General features: G+C 38.4%; 1 protein-coding gene across 14 annotated transcripts in view; it reads right to left on the bottom strand.

Moving 5' to 3' along the window:
- Positions 1-23,682, bottom strand: part of Grm7 (glutamate receptor, metabotropic 7) — a 921,882-nt gene that overhangs the window by 298,900 nt on the left and 599,300 nt on the right. For all 14 annotated transcript variants that reach the window (XR_003956139.1, XR_003956140.1, XR_003956142.1 and 11 more), the window contains exons 6-7: positions 21,956-22,156; positions 14,199-14,338 (exon numbers count right to left, since the gene is read on the bottom strand). Coding sequence is in view for 8 of the 14 variants with exons in the window: in XM_006505296.2 (XP_006505359.1) it covers positions 14,199-14,338; positions 21,956-22,156 (341 nt within the window). In the remaining 6 variants the exon portion in view is untranslated. The remainder of the gene's footprint in view (positions 1-14,198; positions 14,339-21,955; positions 22,157-23,682) is intronic.

The raw sequence follows: 23,682 nt of genomic DNA, 5'->3' as shown, positions 1-23,682 counted from the left end.
TCATGGTAATGAACTGTGATATCAATTCTTATCCTTATACCCATAGATTACTGTAGCTCCCATATTTTGATCAAACTTTATGCTTCATAACTTACTTCTTTGGGAATTGTACTCAGTTGGGAGATGGAGTTATATCCTGGGAAGGGAGCATGAGAAAATGATGGAGATGAACAGATCTCCTGAAGCTCAGTTAAGTTTCCTGTGATGACTTCTCTGAGGACAGGGGAATCCGTTTTCTTGATTTCACTTGGTGTTTTCTCATATAGAGTATCCAGCAATAGAGAATAGAGGATTTATCAACTCAACAACACATCTCTTCACACAACATTTCAGAATCATTTTAAACTGAATTTACAACAATACAAACTATACAGCTAAGAAGAACAGGAGTCCAATATGCATGTGCTAAGCTTCCCAGGAAAGTAAAGTTATTCAAAATAGTAAATGGTGACTTGAGGGAAAATAGAGCCTTTCTCCCAATCCTTCACAAAGCCACCCACTTTCCAATTTCTGAAAACCTGAAATACATCATACTACATGGCAAGAGGGACTTTGTAAATAGAGTGAAGTAACAGACCTTAAAATTAGAGATCTAACCCTCCATTGCCCAGTTCAATCACATCGACCTTACAAAACGTAAGTGTGAGATGGTAGACAAGCCAAAGAAATGTGCCTAAAGGGGTCAGCAAGATGGTTCATTGGGTAAGGGTATAATGATTTTGCAGATGACCCAAGTCCAGTTCCCAACCCCTACATCAGGTAGTTTACAACTACCTATAACTCAGCTTCTGAGATTTTAATGCTCTTTTCTGACCCCCATGAATCCTGAATATACATGCACAGTCACATGGAAAGAAACACACACACATACACACACACACACACACACACACACACACACACACACACACACACTTCTGACAGACAAAAAAAGCAAGAGAAGCAGGATGATTACACGAACTTTACCTGTCACCCTAGTTTGGAGGATAAAGGATGGAGTCGTAATCCAAGAGGCCAATGATTGTAGGACAGAGATAGAGCGTCCAGCAGACTCAAGGACATCAGAGTCAGAACTAAAAGGGAATGAATTATTTCAGCCAAGTGAAGAATCGTGACAGGTTCTCCCGAGAGCTTCGAGAAAGGTATGGTATCTTGGTGCCATGAAGCTTCTAGCCTAGTGAGAATGTTTGCAGGTTATTGACTTCTAGAAATTCAAGGTAATGAATCTGTGGTATTTTAAGATTGGCTTATCTTCATTTTATGTGTAGGAATATTTTGTCTGCATGTATGTATCTGCACAATATGCTTGTCTGATGCCTCAGAGACCCGAAGGTGGCAGATCTACTGGAAATGGAGGTATGGGCAGCATAAATTACTGTGCGGCATCAGGAAACAAAATCTAAGTTCTCTGCAAGAGCAGGAAGTGATCTTAAGTAGGGAGCCATCTCATGAGCTCCAGATCTGTGGTATTTTAAATCACCAGGGGTGTGCCACTTAAACTATTTTCTGTTTGTTTTAAATTACAGGCACACTATGCCCATATAAGAGATATAAACATAAATATTGTAATTATTGTTATCATGGGAGGTAGTCTTAACTCATTTGCAAAGTGACTATCTTAGGAATTTAGATGGATTTATTTTAAAAAATGTAAGTGAGCAGGGTCACTCAGTGGGCCCATGGTCCTCATTTTTATAGATAAGCACCAAAGAATTCAGGAATATTAAGCATGCATGCTTATTTCTTCCATAGAGGGGATGTCTAGACCTGTTTTCTGCACAGAAGCCCAGGAGTGGATGTTATTAGCAGCCTGATGATCTGTGCTATCTGTAGAGCCAGGGCACACAAAAATCACCCAGGCTATTGTATTTATTCTAAATTTTCCTATCTATACATTTACCTTGAACATTGCTTCTCAGTCAATATAACACATATGCCCTGGCTAGTTCTGTGTCAACATAAGCTAGAATTATCTGAAATGTGGGAAACTAAATTGAGAAAATGTCTCCATAAGATCCAGAGGTAAGGTGTTTTCTTAATAATTATTGATGGGAGAGGACCCAACTCATGGGGGGTGTGCCATCCCTGGACTGGTGGTCCTGGGTTCTATAAGAAAGCAGTTTGAGCAAACTAGAGGGAGCAAGCCAGTAAGCCCCACTTCATGTCCTCCACATCAGCTTTTACCCTCCACTTTCCTATACTGTGTGAGTTCCTGTCTTGATTTCCTTCAATGATGGATTATAAGGAAATGGCCGTATATAAGCCAAGTAAACCTCCCCCCCCCCAGGTTTCTTTTGATCATGGTGTTTTATCATAGCAATCAAGACCCCAAGTAAGACATTATTCTTAGTGGAAATATCACATGTGCTTTATAGCCTGATGCCCTCTAGGCTATCTATACTACTGAGACTACACCAGATTCTAGGTCCTTAAGAACCCATCTTCATGGTGGAGATTACATTAACTTTGCAAAATAGTTTGATGTAATCAAGCCCTAAGCTTTATTGTACACATAGAATTGAGATAATTGCTACCAGGAAACATTTTTCCCAATATTGCACTGTACATAAATATGTCTAAACTAAACTGCTTACTGTCAGACTCTAGAACCTTGAATCAGTACCAGGTAACTAAGTTGTGCTGAACTGGATTAAGATATGTGTCCTAAAAGGAGGTTCTGTGTCATTGTGGAAACACTTGAAAAGAACTAGGACTCTGGTCCTGATGTTGTCTTCCTCTTTGTTTCCTGCACACCAAGAAGTGATCAGCTTGTTCTAACATCTACTTCATCACAGACTCCCAAAGGATAAGCCATGTGGATTATAGGTTCAAAACTCCCATACTATGTGCCAAGTAAACCTTTAATTTCATAACCTGGTTAGGTTACCTATTTGCCTATATATCATTTTCCTAAAGCACTTGGTGGTAAAGCCTGGGACTCAAATGAGTCTGTTGTAGGTATCCCATTTTATAATCATCTTCTAATTATTGGCAGCACTTCAGATGTATCTCATATATTTTAATATAAAATAATAAGATCATTCGAGAAGTTTTGGCTTTCTAGGCACAAAGGAGTTAGAGAGAGGACACATAAATTTGCATTATTACCTTTCACAGTTCTGGATTGGCAATAACTAGGATCAGTTCTTGATAGAATAGCTGAGCTCTCTAAACTCATCCATTTTGTTTCCTTTTTTCTATATATACCTTGCCTGAGCCTAAGATGTAAATAGTAATGAAATACAACAATTTCCCAGCAGATCCCAGGGTATATTAATACATATGAAGTGATTTGCTTGAATGCCTACCATACAAACAAGAATTTATGGCGGTTCAAGTTTCTGTAATGTACATATTTGTGGAGCCATATTTATAATTATAAAAACTATTAATCTTCCAGACACACACAGAAAGAGCTCAAGCATACACCATTGATTTCAAGAGGAGATGCTGACAAACCGAGGAAAAAGCTGTCTTTTTCATTTCCAACATGTTTTTAACAGGCACAAAGATGTTTCCAAATAAAGCTACTGTCTCTATGAAGGTATCTTTCTCTTGCATATTGCAGCTATTGACCCTCTACAAAAAGTATTATTACCCACTTAGGGGTGTTTTACGTCATTAACTCTATTGATATATTATTGTTGATTTTCTGGAAACTAATTTCCAGAGACTATAAATAAAAAGTGAAACACATGCTCAAACCAAGTTAGTAGAGGTAAGTCAGCATATACTTACAGTCTAGTTTGTGTGAATAAAACTGCATGCTTGTGAGAATAATGGGGATCCTATGGATGGAATTAGAGTCAGCTGGGTGACAGGTTGGAGGGCATGATCTGGCCCATGTTAATAAGAGAACCCAAACCTGTGAGTTTTCACCTAGCTAGCTCTTGCTGGGCAGAAATAAGTCATATTATTGCCAGAGGTGACCTTTTAGAGAAGACAAAAATGTCAAAACATTCGTGCTATATTCAGCTTGGGATATCTCAGATGTGGTTAGCTGACAAGGGCAGAGCTGTCAACACTGGGGTGTGTCTTTTGTGCAATTTCAGAGCAGATCTGCTGACAAATGGAAGTATTCGATGGCACACCGGTGGGGAACTAAAAGCCATCCTTTCAGAGAATGTTTCTTTGTGAAGGTACAAAGAGTTTACAACTAGACAGAGACATAATTATAGACCAGATACCCGCAATCCCAAATCTTTCTAAATTCATTTGTCCTCTAAACAGCATGAGAGAGGAGATGGCAAAGCAAGAGCTATAATAGTGTCGGATCCTTCCCTCATTTAGTGCACCATACTGAAAGCAGGAGTATCCAATGTCTCGTGTACTTGACCTGATGCCTCAAGAGCGGTTATCCCACTTGATGTTCTCAAACAGCCATGAGCACGTTTCCAGAAGTACAAATCAATGGGAGCAAAACCCCAACCAATTATTTTCCATTTGCTTCTTTTCTTTTTGCCATATCATTTAAAGGCCAAAGCAGTCTATCTCTGTGACTTGAGGAAGAATACAGAGTTCTTAAAGGAGACTTTGGGACTGAGGTGGTAAATCAAGCGCTTTTTCTTTGGAGATATGGTCTAACTATGTAGCCATATCTGATATGGAACTCTCTATGTAGACCATGCTGGCCTCTAATTCAACTGAGGTATGTCTGCTTCTGCCACTCAAGAGCTGGGATTAAAGGTGTACACAACCTGCTCAGCTGTAGAGGAAGTTCTTAAATCATTTAATTGAATGATGCTGAATTCCTGACTAGAGTTGAATTCTGCATTTAGGCTGCCATTGAGATGCTAAGTTAAAAATATTTTATATGGCAGTCTCTAGATGGTCCATCCTTTTGTCTCAGCTCCAAACTTTGTCTCTGTAACTCCTTCCATGGGTGATTGTTTCCTATTCTAAGAAGGGGCAAAGTGTCCACACATTGGTCTTCGTTCTTCTTCAGTTTCATGTGTTTTGCAAATTGTATCTTATATCTCGGGTATACTAAGTTTCTGAGTTAATATCCATTTATCAGTGAATACATATCATTTGAGTTCTTTTGTGATTGTGTTACCTCACTCAGGATGATGCCCTCCAGGTCCATCCATTATGAACTAACCAGTACCCTGGAGCTCTTGACTCTAGATGCATATATATCAAAAGATGGCCTAGTTGGCCATCACTGGAAAGAGAGGCCAATTGGACATGCAAACTTTATATGCCCCAGTACAGGGGAATGCCAGGGCCAAAAAATGGGAATGGGTGGGTAGGGAAGTGGGGGGGGAGAGTATGGGGGACTTTTGGGATAGCATTCTAAATGTAATTGAGGAAAATAAGTAATAATAAAAAATATTAAAAAAATAAAACAATGACAAAGACAAAAAATATTTTATAGAAAATAGTAACTTTTTATCTCCTCATTCATTTAATGTTTACTTTAATATATCTATATGTTAAGTATTTGGCTAAATGCCGTTACCAGGAAAAGTCATTAGTTAATACTAGACATTAACCTTTTAAAGAATTACAGATCAGATGCAGAACTATTACTGCTCCATAATCATTGTCTCTGCTGCTACAGTGGCTAAGGGGTGCTGAGTATTAACTACATTTCATGTAGGTTACATGTATTTAATTCAGGGACTCTGTTCAATAGCTATGTCTATAATTCTGATTTAAAGCTACTAACAGTAGAACTGAGACTTATATCCACCCAGCAGTTCACCTTCTGTTGTTTGCCACGCTCCTTTGAATTGCAGCATTCCCTCCAAATTGAAATATTACCTGCAATAGGGAAGAGGAAGCACATGAACCTCGGGTGGTAAACAAAAGGTCACCAAAATGTCACATGTGCAGGAGAAGAAAAATGTGGAAGATTCTGGACAAATTGGACATTGGTAGAGTCCCTAAGTTGGTCTGCCCCTAAACTCTCCTTTTGGGCTGAGCAGACCTGAGTGTTATGTTTGCCCCAGAAAAGCCTGTTACATAACCCCTCCAAAGGCTGTAGGTTTAACTGCAAGTTAAGAGAAAAGAGCTATTAATGATGACTAACAACAAGCTGAGTTCACTAAGTAAGTCTTCATCTGAAGTTGAAGAATTGCTAGAATTTATTTTATTTTATTATTTTATGTCTATGTCCATCCCAATGCAGTGGCTATGGAGGTCATAAAAAAGGGATGAATTCTCTGAAGCTGGAGTTGTGAATCACCTGACACAAGGGTTGGGAACTGAACTTTGGTCTTCTGAAAGTCTTCAGACTCTCCTAACTGCTCAACTGGCCTCCTATCCTGAAGTACTATATTTTGACAGTTCACATATATTTCTTTCTGCCAACATAGGTATATGTATGGCTATTGCTCTACGCTATTCAGTTATATTATAAATGAAGGGTGATTAGCCTTTATAATAAGCATTTTACTATTGCAATTATTAAATAATAGACTGATTAGTAGACTTACAGGTGGATAGAAGTATTGATTCTGAGATGCCTAATTTTATTCAATGGTAGTTTTAGAAATCAACTATTCTTAGGTCTTTAAATGTCTGGAATAGTTGAAATTCTAACCCATGTGACAGATTCAGTATTTAACAAAATTAAAAATTTAGGGATTAATTTTTAATTAGGGCCATGAAGATTTCTGCCTGATAAAAGAAGATTGAGTTTTCTTTTTCTTTTTCACTCAGCATAGCATTACTCAGACCCATTTTTCATTTTTCTTTACTGCTGCTGATGGACCCCAGGGCATAAAGCATACACATAAGCATTCTACCATTAAGCTACATGTAGCTCATTAATTTAAAATTTACTTAATTAGCTAATTAATTAATCTAATGCTTGTGTGTGAACCATGTCCAAAATGCATGTGGAGGTCGGAGGACAACTCTCAGGAGTTGGTTCTCTCCCACCACTTTGTGAGGTCTAGTAATTGAACTCACATCAACTCTCACCCCTAACCTCACTACTGCCCCCTGGTGAAAGCAGGTACATTTACTAGGTACCATTTCATTTTTTTCTATTTATTTATTTACTTTCCAGATGTTGTCCCCCTCCCAGTGTCCCCTTCCAGGCTTGCTCCACTCACTCCATCTCTGTAGCCTCTAAGAAGCAGCCAGTCACTTCCTGTTTTCTCCACAACCAGATCATGTATGCTCTTTGGTTGGTTGCTCAGTCTCTGGGAGCTCCCAGTATTTGTCTGTGGTACCTGCATCTATCTCAGTCAGCTGCTGGGAAGAGCTTTGCAGAGGGCTGCTATGTTAGGCCTCTGTCTGTAAGAACAACATAGCACCATTAATAGTGTGAGGGATTGGTGCCTGCCCATGGGATGGGTCTCAAAATGGGTTGGTCACTGGTGGGCCACTTCTTCAGTCTCTGTTCCATCTTTGTCTCTGCATTTCTTTTAGACAGGACTAAGTTTGTTTCAAGAGTATTGTAGGTGGGTTGGTGTTCCCAACCCTCCACTGGAGGTCATGTACTGGCTACTGGTGGTCTCTCCTGGTTCCATATCCCAACTGTTGGGCATTTCTAAGGTCGATTGCATTAACTCCTGGAAGACTCCCTCATCCTGGGTCTCTGAGACTTCTTAGAGAAGCCCTTCATCCCAAACCCCTGCCATTGTAGCTCAGTATGGTCTTGGATTCCTGACCATCTAGCCTTTTACCCCCAAGTACTGGGGATACAGGTGTTTCTCACACTTTGATTATTGTTTCTTTGTTGATTACAATGGTGGTTATGTTTGTAAATGAACCATATCTCATTTGAATTCTCCCAATGTGACAGAAGAGAGCAGATTCTAGTGAAGAGCTTCTAAGGCTCAAACAGAATGACATAGATCTAGTTTCTCTTCCTAAGTTTGTCCTCTTTTCCCTGGTAACTATACACTATGGGCTCACACACAGGTTCCTGAACTCCAGGGAGTACATTGACTTGCTATTCACAAAAATGCCATGTTGACTTCTGTCTTAGTTAGGGTCCCCATTGCTGTGAACAAATACCATGACCCACGGAACTCTTATATAGACAACATTTAATTGGGGCTGGCTTACAAGTTCAGTCCATTATTATGAAGGTGGCAGAATCCAGGCAGGCATGGTGAAGGAGTTTTATATCTCCTGCTGAGAGTTCTATATATTCATGTGAAGGCTGCTAAGAGAAGAATGGTTTCCAGGCAGCTAGAAGATGGGTCTTAAAGTCCATGCCCACAGTGAAGGACCTACTAAGGCCACACCTCCTAATAGTGCCACTCCCTGGGCTAAGCATATACAAACAATCACAACTACCCAGACAGGGCAGTAGTCATGCAGTAGGTTTTCTGTGGACAACCGTGTCTGATTGTCCCTCAACATCACTATAGCTGCATTGTTTAATTTACACTAAATTTGATGTTATCCCTGAATTTGCAAACCATTTAAAAAGAAATAGAGGATAAGACAGGAGAAATGGATGCTAAAAAATCCTTTCTTCACTCTCCATAGATTTACATACCAATTAACAAAATCACAACACTTGGAATATTATTACACATAAACCATGACCCCAACCTGGAATCAATTCTTGGAGTTTTGAATATGTAACTATTAATTGTAAGTTCAATTAAAAGAAAACAATAGGAAGAGCTGAAAATTCCAGTAAACCTCAGGATCCCTCCAAATTATTCTGGGGTAGCAAAGAAGAGGGTGCTTATGATAACTTGAACTATTTATACAAAGCTCAGTAAGATCCCCTGGGTCTCCTCTCTAACTCATCAAAGCTTTTTGGTAATAGCCCATTAAGACTAGCACTAAAGGCTGCTAGAGAGATGGCTGCTGGTTAAGAGAGTCCATAGCTCTTCATAAAGACCCCAGCTTGATTCCAGTATAATCTGTGTCTCCAGTTCCAGGGCATGTGACCCTCTTTTCTTCTCACTGTTGAGCACACACTCTCACTCATGAGTAAAACAAATAAAAATGATTCTTAAAAAAAGAAAATAACAAAATTGTAAAGTTTTGTTATTTGAATTTCATTTATTTGCATGATTCACAGTTTGGAAATGTCTGAATTTTCTACTAATTCCAGATAAATTAAAGATGATACTGTTTTTTTTTCTTAAAGGTATCTTTAAGAAAGGGAAGAACAGTGGGTTCCAGGGTGAGATTGGCAACCCTCCCCACTACTAACATTACAGAATATATATATATATATATATATATATATATATATACCTTTTAAAGTGACTACATTGAAGCAAAAGGCAGTCACTTATATTTCTATAACAGTCTACAAATTGATTTAACCACAGGTATGGAAAAAGTTTAAGTACACTCATTCCATTTCTTCTTTCTTGGTATCTACCACAACTCTGAAACGGCACTATGTTATTCATTGTCAAGCATATTTTATTTCATCTCTTTAAAGGAAAAAAATAACTGACCCTTTAAGATATTGATCAATTAAAACATTTTGATAAGTTTCCTTAAACCAACAACTATGTGCCATCTTAAAACGTGTTATAAACTACTCATTTCATTCTTGGTCTCAGAACACAGGGATGCAGCCCTGCTTTTCCCAGCATCCTCGTGGACCATCATTGCCAAATCCAGTGCTTTTCCCTTTTTTTTCCCTGCAGTTATTTTACGGAATCTCTTGACAGCAGAATAGAAACACGAGCAATTGAGTCAAGTTTATTCCTATAGGACTTTCCCAATGGCCAACTAAATGATTTCTTTGTCCCTAATCCCCTTCCGCAGAATTTTGTACTTGTTATTGTTCATGCAGAAATACTCTATTTTCATAGCATGCAGTCATCTCTTATTAAGCTACAGGAGAATAAAATCTCAGAGTGACAACGTGGGTGGGAAGGGCACATGAGATGCTTTGTAATAGATGGCACACCACTAGGCACCCACATTCAGAAAAACCACATCCTGGAAAGCTGGGCAGGCTGGTCTGCAGCACTGGGATGCTGGAAACTGAAAACTTCATTGGCTCCAGAACTAATTTGCAATTACTGACCGCAGAGAAAGCACTCCTAAAAATTTCATTTGCTAGAAAAGATGTAGCTGGGGATTGAAAGAGCACCCTTGAGTCTTTGTAAATGAGAAGTAGAACCATTACTTCAAATGCTTTGTTTTGTTCCACTGAAAGGAAGAAAGTGAACACATAGCAGTGCTTGCTCAAATTCCACACTAGCAGTTTAATAGAAAAAAAAACTGAATCACAATAGTCATCACAAAAAGGACAACGAGGACAAATTAGGTTAGGCAGGATGGGATATGTGAGCCATGGCTCTGAATCTCCAAATGAGCAGGGTGCTGTTCTGTGTGTGTACTAGAATTCCTATTTATTCTTATCAGCTCTTTCAAATGATTAAATTCACACTAATGATGAAAGGTTTACACACAGTGGCCTTCTATCCAGACAGCATAGCTCAATAGCCATGTCATTTGAATTTACCATCTGTCATTCTCGTCAAAATGGCCCTGTATGTGCCTTAGTTGCCAACGCTTATACTTCTTATGCAACCCAAGAGTAAACTGAGACATCCTTGTGAAACTTGGGTGACCAACCCTCTCACTCTAACACGCTACCCTTAGTGTCATAAAGTGTAATAAAAAATGCTCATTTAATGCCAGGACAGAGATCTCCAGTCCTCCTCCCAGAACCACACAAACATCCAAAGCATGTGGTTGGTTCAACTCTCCAGGCATACTGGATATACTGTCTTAAACTTGGTTCTGTATGGAGTAGTAGAAAATAATGGTATCATTTTCAATAAGATATTCAAGGCCTGGGGGAGTTGTTCTTTTCCTCATTTCCTTCTTTCCTACCTTATTTTACAGTCATTTATAGATTGGAAATGGACACTTTTTTGTGTGGCTGTACCTCATACACTTCTCCATGTTCATCTTATTCTTACATATCTAGGAAGTCCCACATATTTAAAAATTCCAAATAATTGTCATTCTTGATTTCACCCCTCCCACTCTCAGCATCCTTTCTCTTCTAAATATTGTCACGAGTCACAAACCCATTTAAGGAATACATATCTACCACTCATTTAGCTTCATTTTCATGGTCAGATAGAATATTCAGGCAGGGATTCTCAAAGGATCATCAGCGCTCACTCCCTGGGGACATCTTGGAAAGAGAAACATTTGGTTCTGCATAAGCTTTAGATCTAATGAATCAAACTCAGGGTATGGGCTCCACTTCCTGGATTTTATGAGCCTCCAGATGGTTCTGATGAACAGTGAAGTCTGACAGGGGTATGAAAGTGGTTTTGCTACGCCCTCCCCTATTCTGCTCTGAGGACAGCAAAAGATTAGTATCTGATTTTCATTCCTATTTTCCCCTTTCCAATTTGATTTCTGTCCAACAATGAAAGGTGCGTGCTTGTGTGTGTGTGTGTGTGTGTGTGTGTGTGTGTGTGTGTATGTGTGTGCACATAAGCGCTCATATGTTAGAAGTCAAAAGATCACACTCTTACATTGTTACTTCAAAGACGTCTTCTTTGCTCTTTGACACAGGGTCTCTCACTAGAACCTGGTGTTCACCAATTATGCTAGGCTGTCTGGCCAGTGAGTCCTGGGGATGCTCTTATCTCTACTTTTCCAGCATTGAGATTACAAATGTATGCCTCCACATGTATTTCTTTTTATTAATATGTGTGCTGAGGATTGAATTTAGGACCTTGTGTTTGTGCAGACCTGAGCTATCTTCCCAGGCTCTCAAACTGATTTTTATTTTTAAAACTTTAAAATAAATGTAAGAATATGTTTATTTAGTTTCTATGTAGTCACATCTTTGCTTAATTTACATTTTAATGGATTTTAAACTATCTCAGAAATAAAAGTGAGAAGTTTTCCCATTGTGTCCAAGGAACTGCATCATTATGGCTACATGTTAATCTGATACCACATGTAACCTCTTCTCCCTTACTCTTTTGTGGCCACACTATCTCTGGCTAAGCCTTTTAGTCTGCCTTCTCACTCATATTTCTCACATTGTGGCTTTCCATTCCTTAGGTCCCTTGCTTCCCATTTCCAGCATCTTCTCTCCTACCATCTCTCAATCACACATTGGAATTTTTGCATGCATGATTCTTCAATTGTGTACCTTATAGTTGCGAGGTGGTCAGTTGTATGAGATGTGGGATTGCCTTTTTTTTTAAAATCTCCATTCTGTGTCTACCCACTGCCTATGACAATATTTATCCTAGGAAGGATATGCAAGGAAAGAAAGAATGACCATTTGCCAAGTAGCCAGTTGCATACAATTCTGATGAGGGATCAGTTATAAAATAAAATAAATAAAATAAAAAAATAATAAAATAAAGCAAAATGAGCATGCGTAGGGACTCCCACATCATTCTCTAGTTGGTAAGGAACAGATGATAATTCTTATGTACATGGGAAAGTCACACCTGCTAAAACCTTAACATTGGTGCTGAAGCATGTATGCTGAGAAACACTAATAAAGCAATTTAATCCCCTTTCCTAGGTGTGATAATATATTTCTGCAACAATATAGGTCAACATACTCCTTGACTCTATGCCTTGAATCTTGGATGACTACATCTGTACCACTGACACCAATGAAAAACAGACAGGCCACACTGCCTTGATTTTGCTCTTAGAATTTATCATCATCATTATCATCATCGTCATCATCATTTAGATTTCTGAGACAAGAGTCCACTATTGTAGCCCAGGCAAGCCTCAGACTGGCTGCCATCTTGCATCAATTTTCCAAACTCTAGAATTATAAATTTTATTCTAACTTTTGATCACTAAATTGTGGATTTACCTTCTGAGAGTTTCTTTTTTTCTTTTCTTTTCTTTCTTTCTTTTTTTTTTTTTTTTGGCATAATTTCAGCTGCCTCTTTGGCTTTTGCCTGTAGTAATGCTTGGCATGTGCTAACTGGCTCTATTATGCTTAGACGCCAGATGACAGGAATCTGGATAGCAGTCCTTAAAGAGGGAGAGCATCCAAGTGTAAGTAAACTCAACAAGCTCGATGTGTGAGTTAGAGAAACAGCCAGCGGTGCGTTCATTGCTTCCTCTACTCACAGCCTGTTTTTTCAATAATTTTAATTTTATTATTTTTGGAAACCTTCGAATACATTCCACAGTTACTACAATTCATTTCTTATCTTTGTCTCTGACTGTGACTTTCCAACATAATTCTCCCTTGAATTTGTATCATGATCACACTTGGGATCCTCATGACCCCTAAAACAGTCCATCTTGTGTTTGTCATCCTCAATTCCATTCATTCTTGTACCATGAGCATAATTTCCCTCCTTTTGATGAGATACAGAAAGGACTGAATGAGACAGTGAGCATGATGATAAACTTTATCTGTCAACAGGATTGGACTACTTGACTCCCGGATGTTTGGTAAAATATTATTCTGTAGATATTTGCAAAGCTATTTCTTGATAAATTCAGTATCTCAATCAGAGATTGAGTAAAGTAGATGGTCCTGCATATAGACCACCATAACCCAAGTTTGCAAGTATTTCAGTCAAGGACCAAAGTAGACATAAGAATGGTGTAAGAGTGAATGCTCTCTGTCTTTAACTGGCACATTGGTACAAGGAAGTAGCTGCTCATTCAATGTCAACTTCTATAGAAAAAATGGAGAGATGACACAAAATGTTAGTATAAGGTAATAATTTGTGAAATAGTTTGGCATTGAAATCAGTTTTATTTTTAAAAAAGTATTACTATCAAATGAGAAAGGAAGAGGTAAACAGTTCCATTCAAAAAGAGTCTTTACAGTTGTTATCACATAACTCATGAATTTGAATCAGAATAAATGTAGGATTTCTTAGAAATTTAGACTAACATACACACTCAATGTCAGACCCTCAAGATGACTCAGCAGGTAGAGGCATTTGCTGTCATTTTTGAAGATTTGAGTTTGATCTCAGAAACCTACATAGTGAAAGAAGAGAGCTGACTCCTGTGAATTGTCATCTGACCTCTGTATGCATGTATTTCTCCAACCACTTTAATAAATATATGTATAAGGACATAAAAACCCAGTGCACACAATTCTGTCATTATTATTATCATTACTAAGGTATTATTGGATGAATGGTTGTCAGCTCTTCATAAAGCCTGGACCAAATTGCATGCGTGGTTCTATACATGGAAAAGCACATTAACAGGAAACACACATCCACTTAATACCAAACTGTTTATACCAGGGAAGAAAAGGATCTATCAGGACTTACATTGAGCTGCAGTTCATCTGTCCACTGCCCAATGAGACGATAACCAGGATTGGTAGTGTTTGTTGTCTGGTACTGGAAGATGTCATATCGTCCTGGAGCATCACCATTTTTGTTAAACATCACTGGGGTTCCAGCACTACCTGAAGGAGACAAGAAAATACCAGAATTAGGAAGTAGTCAGATGATCTGTAGTATCCTCTTCAGCTCATGGTAGGTCATCTCTACAGAGTGTGCACAGTGATCACAGAATGTAGAAAGATGACCTGTCTCTTCCTTTGAATGGCTTTATTCATGATCTTTCAGAAGCTTTTCATTCTAAGCCCTTCTCCTTCTAAGTAACAAAGAATCTATTTATTAATTTTCAGAGACAAACTTTTTTTTTAATATCATTCGGCTGCTAACTGTGATTGCAATACTCATGATGGCAATTGTTACTTTTGTTTCCACTTAAGATTACATTTTAGTCAATAAAGACTAACATCAAAAATAGTAATTTTAAAAATGATACATCATAATAAGTAAGCAAAAATAATTCACTTAATGTGCATTTCTGTACTGAATGAATTTAAAATATTTCTTGTGTTTATTATTTCTAATTTATAGAAAGCTGATTTGAAGTGAAAATTTTTCTCAAGGAAATAGGATGAAGAAGACTCATGATTAGACAAACAAACACAATTACCAAGAACAAACCCACGATAAGGATCCAGAGACAGAGCAAAGGTTTGGGTTAGTGTAGCACCATGCTGAATGATAAAACATCTTAGATAGGACAAAGGGACGTCTAACGCAGAGACCTTCCTGTGATTAGCAATTGCAAGATTCTATGACAGAGCCAGATATCAGAAAGGGGAATCAGAGATTGTGATGGGAAGAATAATGGTCCCAACATATCTTTTCTATTGTGACCTTTATTATGTGGCAGAGTTTAAGGCCACATAAAGAGAAATTTTTGTATAATGTGAGTTGGCCTAATGTCCTTTTACTAGTCTACATGAGAGACAAGGGGAGCCAAAGGCTGTGTGTGTGTGTGTGTGTGTGTGTGTGTGTGTGTGTGTGTGTGGTGTTATGAAAACAGGAGAAGTGGATGGAGACATGCATTACAAATGCCATGAGGTCCAGAATCTAGGAAATTGAAGGAATAGATTTTCAGTCTGTAGAAGGACCTAGACTTATATTCATTATTACTGATGTCCAGGGAAAGATATGGTGCTCTTTCATACTGTAGACCTCTAAGGTCTGCTGCAATGGCTAACCTGTTGGCAATGATGAAACACCTGGGAATAGGGAATCTTAGTTGAGAATTTTTTTCCCTCTGGGATATTTTCTTCATGGCTAATTAATGTAGGGAATATAATCACTAGGCAGGTGTGCCTAGGCTATATAAGAAAAGAAGTTTAATGTGATCAGGCCAGTAAGCCATATTCTTAAGGGCTAGCCTCTGCTTCTGTTCCTGCCTCTAGATTCCTGTGTTGATCCCTTGCCTTGGAATCCTTCGGTGATGGGTAAGCCAAAATAAACATTTTCTCCCTCTAAGTTGTTTTTGGACATTGTCATTATCACAGTAACAGAAAGCCAGAGTATGGCATATGTGTATTAACATCTTAGCTTATAGCTTTATTTGGGGATGGGTGTCAGGTAGGAATCCAAAATAAAGCTGTCAGACACATACCACTCAACTTCCTCCTTACAGTTAAGATGTTTAAGTTCAGTGAGGAAAAATATCATCTGTCAGTGATTCAGAAAGTTAAAACCCAAATCATCTTTAGTAACTGAACTTTTAATCTTTGAGGGTAGATTCAAATTATGGGTTGGTTTCTAAGTGTCTTTCTGAAGTTAGCAAATTATTTAATTTCAGCCAGCTATCTATCACTACTGAATGCAGTAACACAACAGTATATGCACTTCTGCCTGTGCCATGACGTAACAGCCACCCAAACAGTAATGCTTTTATAAATTAGTTTTGCACATGGGTGTGCTTAGATGGTTATATGCAACATTTGTACAGGTGTATGTGGAAACCAGAAGAGGGCGTTGAATCCCCTGGAGCTGGAGTTACAGGCAGTTGAAAGCCACTCAATGTGGGTGCTGGAAACTGAACGTGGCTCCCCTGCAAGAGCAGTAAGCACTCTTGACTCCCGAACTATCTCCCCAGAAAATTTTTGAAGAGTTTTTATTTTGTCAGTGTTTATTTCCCTATATTTCAAGAATGGAAATAACATGCAGCTTCCATTAGCCAGACAGAAGCTTTTGTTTCAGTGCACTCCTGTTGCTCTCCTGAGATCCAATTAGAAATTTCCCATGTCTAGGATCTTTTTCTGTTTCCCTTGCAACAGTACAGAACCAACAGTGGCAGTTGGCACTAGAAGCTTGTAAATACTTCTTTGGTCTCACAAATTTGAGTCAATGTTTTGTGGATAAATAAACCATTTCATTCTATTGCATACTAAGACATAATCGCCAGAGACTTCAAAAATACTTCAACAGAAACTTTTTAAAACATATTCTTTGAGGATATAATACAACCACAAATTTTCCCTTTCTATTCCCTTCCCTTTCTTTCCCTTTGTTCAGCTCCTCCCATGCGCCCCAAGTTGCTCTCTCTAAAATTCATGAACCTTTCCTCCACTTTCATTGCTGTCACACAGTTTTACCAAACATCAGCAACAAATGACACTTGATGCGACAGAGAATTTTCAACATGGGTGTCCTGCTTTTAACAAATAATCCAGGTTTATTAGGACAAAAGATGAAATTTGATGTTGCATGTCATTAGCAAGAAATGAGAAGCCTATTACGGTGCAATAAGACATTGCTATTCAGCTGCCCAGTATTTTCTCTCACACGGGGTGCTCTGATTGTTACTGTGCTTTATTCTGACTACTGCATCTTTTATTCTTTATGTGGCTGGAGGCTTTTGCACCTTCAGAGAGGAGAGAGAAAGCATCCCCGAGGCCTGGAGCTCAAACAATCTCATGTTCATCAGCCCAGTCTTCATCAGAACAGGACACATGGCCTTATCTTTCTTCCATTTCAAAATCATTGTGAGGGAAAATGACTCTTGTCATACCTTTTCTATTCCTATTAAAATCCACGTTAAAAATTATAGCAGAGTGCATGGATACTTTATCTAAATGATAATTTCTAATAGTGTATTGTGTAGCTTTGGCCTTCTGAAAGTATTCTTTAATGAAATGGGCTTATTATTTCCAGGATGTTTTTTCTCCTTCTTACACTTCCTTTGTCAGTACCTATCCCAGAACTTATTATAAAGGAAAATAAGACTCTATTTAATGGACTCTGAGAACAGAAAGCAATAAAGCAAAAGTTCTGAAAAGAGGAAAGAAGATATCAAAGAGGAGGTATTACCTGCAGAGATCCTACAAGGTGTCAGGACCATAACATAGGAACACTAACGTAATAGAAATATGGATACCAGTCAGAATGGATCAGAGATCACAGAAAGGTGGGTAGATGACCTTCATAAGAACTTAATATAAAGTTTATAAAGGAATATAAATTTTATTTTGTTTTTAAATTGTGTATGTGTATAAAAGACAGGGAGAAGGAAGAGAGGGATATTTGTGCATTTGAGTGCGGGTTCCTTGGAGGCCACTAGAGAGCATCAAATGCTCTGGAGCTAGAGTCATAGGCAATTGTGAGAAACCCAACACTTGTTTTTGGAAATGAACTGAGGATACTAAGAGCATGACAAGAGAGATCATCATAAAGGTGAGCATGAGAGAGGTTCTTAAAGGGAGAGAGCTTTCCATTCCAATAGGGCAAAAGGAGTTTCTAATTCCTAAAGAATTTTCATTTTTGTTTGGCTCTAAACCATGTGATCTATATTGGCTTACCTTATCTGCCAGAAGTTACAAAGCAAGAAGGCAAAGATTTAAGGTTCTAGTGAACTTGCCTATGGGTACAAGGCGTTAGTGTATGTGTGGAATGCTCTACGGGAAAGGGCACAACCCAGTGCACTTTCTAATCAACTATGTCTAGAGAGAGAACTGAGAGAACTGCAGGAGAGAGAGAGAGAGAGAGAGAGAGAGAGAGAAAGAGAGAGAGAGAGAGAGAGAGAGAGAGAGAGAAGAAGAAGAAGGAGGAGGAGGAAGAAGAAGAAGAAGAAGAAGAAGAAGAAGAAGAAGAAGAAGAAGAAGAAGAAGAAGAAGAAGAAGAAGAAGAAGAAGAAGAAGAAGAAGAGGAGGAGGAGGAGGGGGAGGAGGAGGGGGAGGAGGAGGGGGGAGGAGGAGGAAAGAGAGAGACAGAGACACAGAGGGAGACAGAGAGAGAAGGAGAGAGGTGGAGAGAAGAGAAGGAGGAGGAGATAGAAGAGAGAAAAGAGAAAAGAGGGACGAGAGAAAAGAGAGGGGCACTAGAGGTTCTATGGTCTAACAGGGAGTATGAGAACAGAAGACAGTTCAGAAAGTAGCCAAGTCTGAAATCTGTGCTGGACCTCAATGTGTGACAGAAACTACTTTTCTTGGAGAACAGAGAAGCTGATCTGAGGATCCTGACGCTCAGATGACAAAACTATTTTTTGCATAAAAGCATTTACCCAAAAGGTTTTCTCTTCTCATTTTGATATGCCATGTAGCACCCGAGTTTCTGTACTTATTCATATTCTGTTAATCTTTCTGCTCAACAAGCTACCCTAACCTATATTCCTAAAGCCAATGAGAACATGGATTCTATACTGTGTCCAGGCCACTGTAGATAGCTGTTTCTAGATCCATTGCATCGGCAAAGGTAACTTGGAGTTATTTGTATAAATAATTGGCTGTCATGAAAACCTTTGCTTTGTATATGACCAGAACACTTGCCTTTATCCATGAGTGTAGCATCCTGCTTTGCTTCTGACATGGCAGGTACTATAAAGTTTGTTGTTTATAGTACAAATACATCAAAAAGACCCCTCAGTAATCAATTTCATTATATACTTTAGAAATTCCATAATATCCCCACAAACTATTCACAGACATATTTAGATAAATTGAACATGGGTCTCACTTCTCTAGGGAGGAAAGCAAAATATTTGAGGCATTGTGTTTTCGCAATATACACTTGCATCCCATTTCTTTGCTAGGACTCAGTAAGTCTAGATACAGGTGTAGTCTTGATTAGATTAATTAATTAATTAATTAATTATACAGTGTTTCATAGTTTTATAGTTACATTTTTACATTAGGAAATATTTTCATTTAGGCCTATTAATTAACAAAGAAACAACTAGAATGTGATTGTACTCAGGTCTCTGCATATATATATATATATATATATATATATATATATATATATATATATGGTGCAGACAAAGGTGACTGGGGGGGTGAAAAAAAATCTCTAAATTAGCTCCCACCTGACTCCTATTCACCTTATGAGGTTACCTACTTGGAGACATTGTATTGATTCTTTCTAGATAGTATTACCACTAACTAAAACAATGCTTCTTTGAATGTGAAGGTCAGAATTATGAAGTGTACTCTACTGGTCTACAGAAAAGCTCCTAGGGGTAAATGGAATTTCCTACCAAAGCTATGGAGAAGTACAACCAACCATACTTAACAGCCAAAAGACCAGACAAAATCTTTGTTACTATGAAAAAAGAAGGCTGGATTCTTCATAGCAGATTAGAAAGAGATGTGAGTTATAGAATGGTCCTTGCCATATGGTAGTTTTAAAGTGTGAACCAGATATTTTCTCCTTTTAGACATTGATTTATTTGCCTAAAATGAGAAACATAAATAAAAATATTTCTGAAGAGTGTTCTGGTTCTTTGGACTGAAAATCATATTTCTAGTAAGACCTTAGCACTAGTTATTCTCATTCATTTTGAGATGCCATCAATCACTCTTTCACCTCTAGATAGACAGATATAGATAGCATGAGCCATACATACATATGCATATTGGCTTGCATAACATATCTATTTAATATCTATCTGCATATGTACATGAATTCATGTTGATTCTGCAATTTTAATCATACACAATTTCTATTAATCTATTTCCCTGACACACATCTCATTATAAATAATATAATTAATATTTTCTCTGTTCTATTTTATGTAAAAGCTATCATCAGAGTTATGAATTTCCACCAAATGCATATTTACTAGCTGCTCTGGTTGACTTTTATTGTTGTATGATTGATTTTTGTCATCTTGACATAAGCTAGAGTTATCTGGGAAAAGGAGCTTCAGTTGAGAAAATTCCTCCATCTTATTCTATGCAGGCAATCATGTAGGGCATTTTCTTGATTAATGGTCAATATGGGAGGACCTAGCACACTGAAAGTGATGCAACCCCTTGGAGGTATTCCTGTGTTTTATATAAAAAAGAGCTGGCTGAGCAAGCCATAGGGAAACAAGTCAGTAAGCAGCACTCGAATAGAGTCTTTCCCTCCAGATTCCTGCCTTGAGTTCCTGCCATCGCTTTCTTGTATAGTGCACTATTCTATGAGATACAATCTAAAGAAACCCATTTCCTCCAAGTTGATTTTGTTTTTTGTGGTGTATCCCAGCAGCAGAAACTGTAACGAAGACACTAGAGATGCACAATGCCTGAATAAGGTAATTGTTATCACTAGTGTTTCATAGTGATATTATTTCTCCAAATTACTTGTACATATTTTTTCTTCTTAATTGCTTTTATTGTTGCTATGCTGGTCATTTGTGATACAGGTAGAACTATTTGTTACAAACCACTGAATTTTACACTGTACACACAACGAGCTTTAATTTAATCCCTTAAAATTTTGTATGCAAAGCATAAAGACATCAAAAGACTCATACTATAGGAAAAGTATTATTGGAGACCCCTCTCCATGTGTCTTGCATTATTTACAATTTATTCATTTTCTCCATTTACATTTAATAGTCTCCTTTTGGTAATTTATCACAGCAGGGTTTTGTAGATTGAGGGGTGAGTCATAAACTGAGTTGTTTGTATTGCCAATTTCAACTATCCTTTTTTATCTTGGAACCACCCATCTCCTGTCTTTTTACCTTTCTCTCTGTCGCTGCCTCTGTCTCTCTCTGTCCCTCTTTCTTTTCTCTGACACCTACACTCATTAAAAGAAATAAAATGGCTTCATGAAGAAGACCTTGATTCCAAGAATAGAACATATCTGCACTGGCTGGTTTTGTGTCAACTTGATAAAAGCTGGAATCAACAGAGAGGAAGGAGCCTCAGTTCAGAAAAGGGCTCCCTGAGATCCAGCTGTAAGTCATTGTTTTTGTTTTCAATTAGCAATCTGTCTGGGAAGGCTCAGCCCATTGTGGGAGGTACCATCCTTGTGTTGGTGATCCTGGGTGCTGTAGGGAAGCAGGTTGAGCAAACCAGGGGAGGGAAGCCAGTAAGCAGCACCCCTCCATGGCTTCTGCATGAGCTCCTACCTCTAGGATGTGCCCTGTTTGAATTCCTGTTCTGACTTCTTTCAATAATGATAAACAATATGAAAATGTCAGCCAAATAATTCCTCTTCTCTCCAACTTGCTTTTTGCTCATGGTGCTTTGTTGCACAAGAGAAAATATAACTAAGACAATACTACAGCCCTCTAGTATGTAGTCTTTTGTTCTCTTTTCTAAGTTTCATTTTTCACTATCCCCACACTGGTTGAATCACTTGAATGTACATAATTAACCAAGTTTTGATCTTACTTGAGTCAGTGGCATAGCCATCACATAATTTCTGTACCTTATGAAATAGGAAATAATTGCTTAGCATTGCCAACACTATGGACATTGAAGTCTTACCATTGAAGTTAACATTGCGGATATACTTCAACAACTTCTTGCCCCCTGCTTGCTCCATTTCTGGGCACACTCCCCGGTAGTCAGCACACAGATCCTTATTCATGTGATGAAGGGCATGTGCCATGGCATAGACAGCATCGATCACAAACTGTACTTTACCCTCCTGCTCATAATTAGAGTCTTTTCCAATTCGCTCCTGTCCTGCACATTAAAACAAGAAACACACAAAGATCGGTGTTGAGGGAGATGGTACATTTCCATTTCCTTTTGATCATGTATGAAGATAACAATCTTCCACAAGTCAAAAATGCAAGCCACATAGCCACTCGAGGCCATCACGTCCTATTTTTCTAAATTATGGAATTTTCCTTTGGAGGTTGTCACACTGACTGTTTCATTAGGTAGGCTTCAGAAGCAGGAATTCAAAGGGGCTTTTGTCATGACAGCTTTTGTCATGAGCCAACATGGTACCTGCAGCAGCATGTTCCACAGCACCAAGGGTTTTATGTTTTCTATCTTACTCTAAGGAGAGGTGAGGGGTCTATATTAGAATCTTTAATGGTTGTTTGCTCTGTAAGGGACAATGTGGACAGGACAGACAGGAACACAAAGATTTTCAAGTCTGACCTCATTATCTATCCCAAACATGCATTCCTGCTGTGTTCCTGTGCACACTATGGTCATTACTAAAGACACAGGTAGTCAGAGCAAAAACTCTGGCCCATTATTTGTCTTTCACTCTTACTGTCACACACAGAGATAGAATGTATGGAACAGTCTTACCAATTCTACCTCAGACAATCCACAGAGTTTTTAGTACACTCCCAATGTTTGTGTTTTATTATCTCTTTATCTGTCATCAGGATGTGAGGCCTGGGGCCTCCAATCAATGATTCATTCTCCATGTTTATCTCTGCAAATGGCAGAGCTGACAATCACATAGAACACTCATTCAGACTTCTCTCCAGTCCTCCACTGCCCATAGAACATTAAGGAACCCTCTTCCCTTGACCACCCACGAAGAGGTGTCATTCTTCAGCTTGCCCCATCTGCCCATTCCTGATGAGAGCTGACAAGGGCTTAGTTAGCATGCACATTGGAAAAGCTACTCAGCTTCTCTAATTTCTATCTTCATTTTGTAAGTTGTATATTTTTAATTTTGGAGATTATGATATAATCATATCATTTGCCCCTTCTCTTTCCTCTTTCTAAACTCTCCCATATAACTCTCCCAACTTTCTTTCAAATTCATGAGCTCCTTTTTCATGAATTGTTGTTAAATGCATATATGTATGTATATATTCCTAAATACAATCTACTCCATCTGCATAATGTTATTTGTATGTATGTATTTTCAGGGCTAAACACTTGGTATTTGATAGACAGTTGCTGTACTTTTCCATGGAGAAGACTATTTCCCCTGCTGTCAGCATTACAGAGTCGCCTGTACTTCTTTGTGTAGAACTGAAGCCTCAGACGCTTTCCCCATCATCTCGTGCATGTCCACTGTATTACCCTTTTCCAGCTCATGCTTATCCAACCATTTTGGTAAGACATTATGGGTAGTTTCTGATATCACCAGAAGACATACAGTAACATCATTTTTTTTTTTTTTGCCATTTCTTCCATATGTGTATGACTTGGTAATCTCCCCTGACTTTTCAAACATTCTTTGTCTTCTTTTGCCAGGAAGACCTATGTCCTGGCTTCTGCCCTTTGTGATTGAA

This window comes from Mus musculus, chromosome 6 (assembly GCF_000001635.26).
Source record: "Mus musculus strain C57BL/6J chromosome 6, GRCm38.p6 C57BL/6J".
NCBI classification, from domain to species: Eukaryota; Metazoa; Chordata; class Mammalia; order Rodentia; family Muridae; genus Mus; species Mus musculus.
Note: the sequence above shows the minus strand (reverse complement) of the source record. Positions and strands in the feature narration are given on the sequence as shown.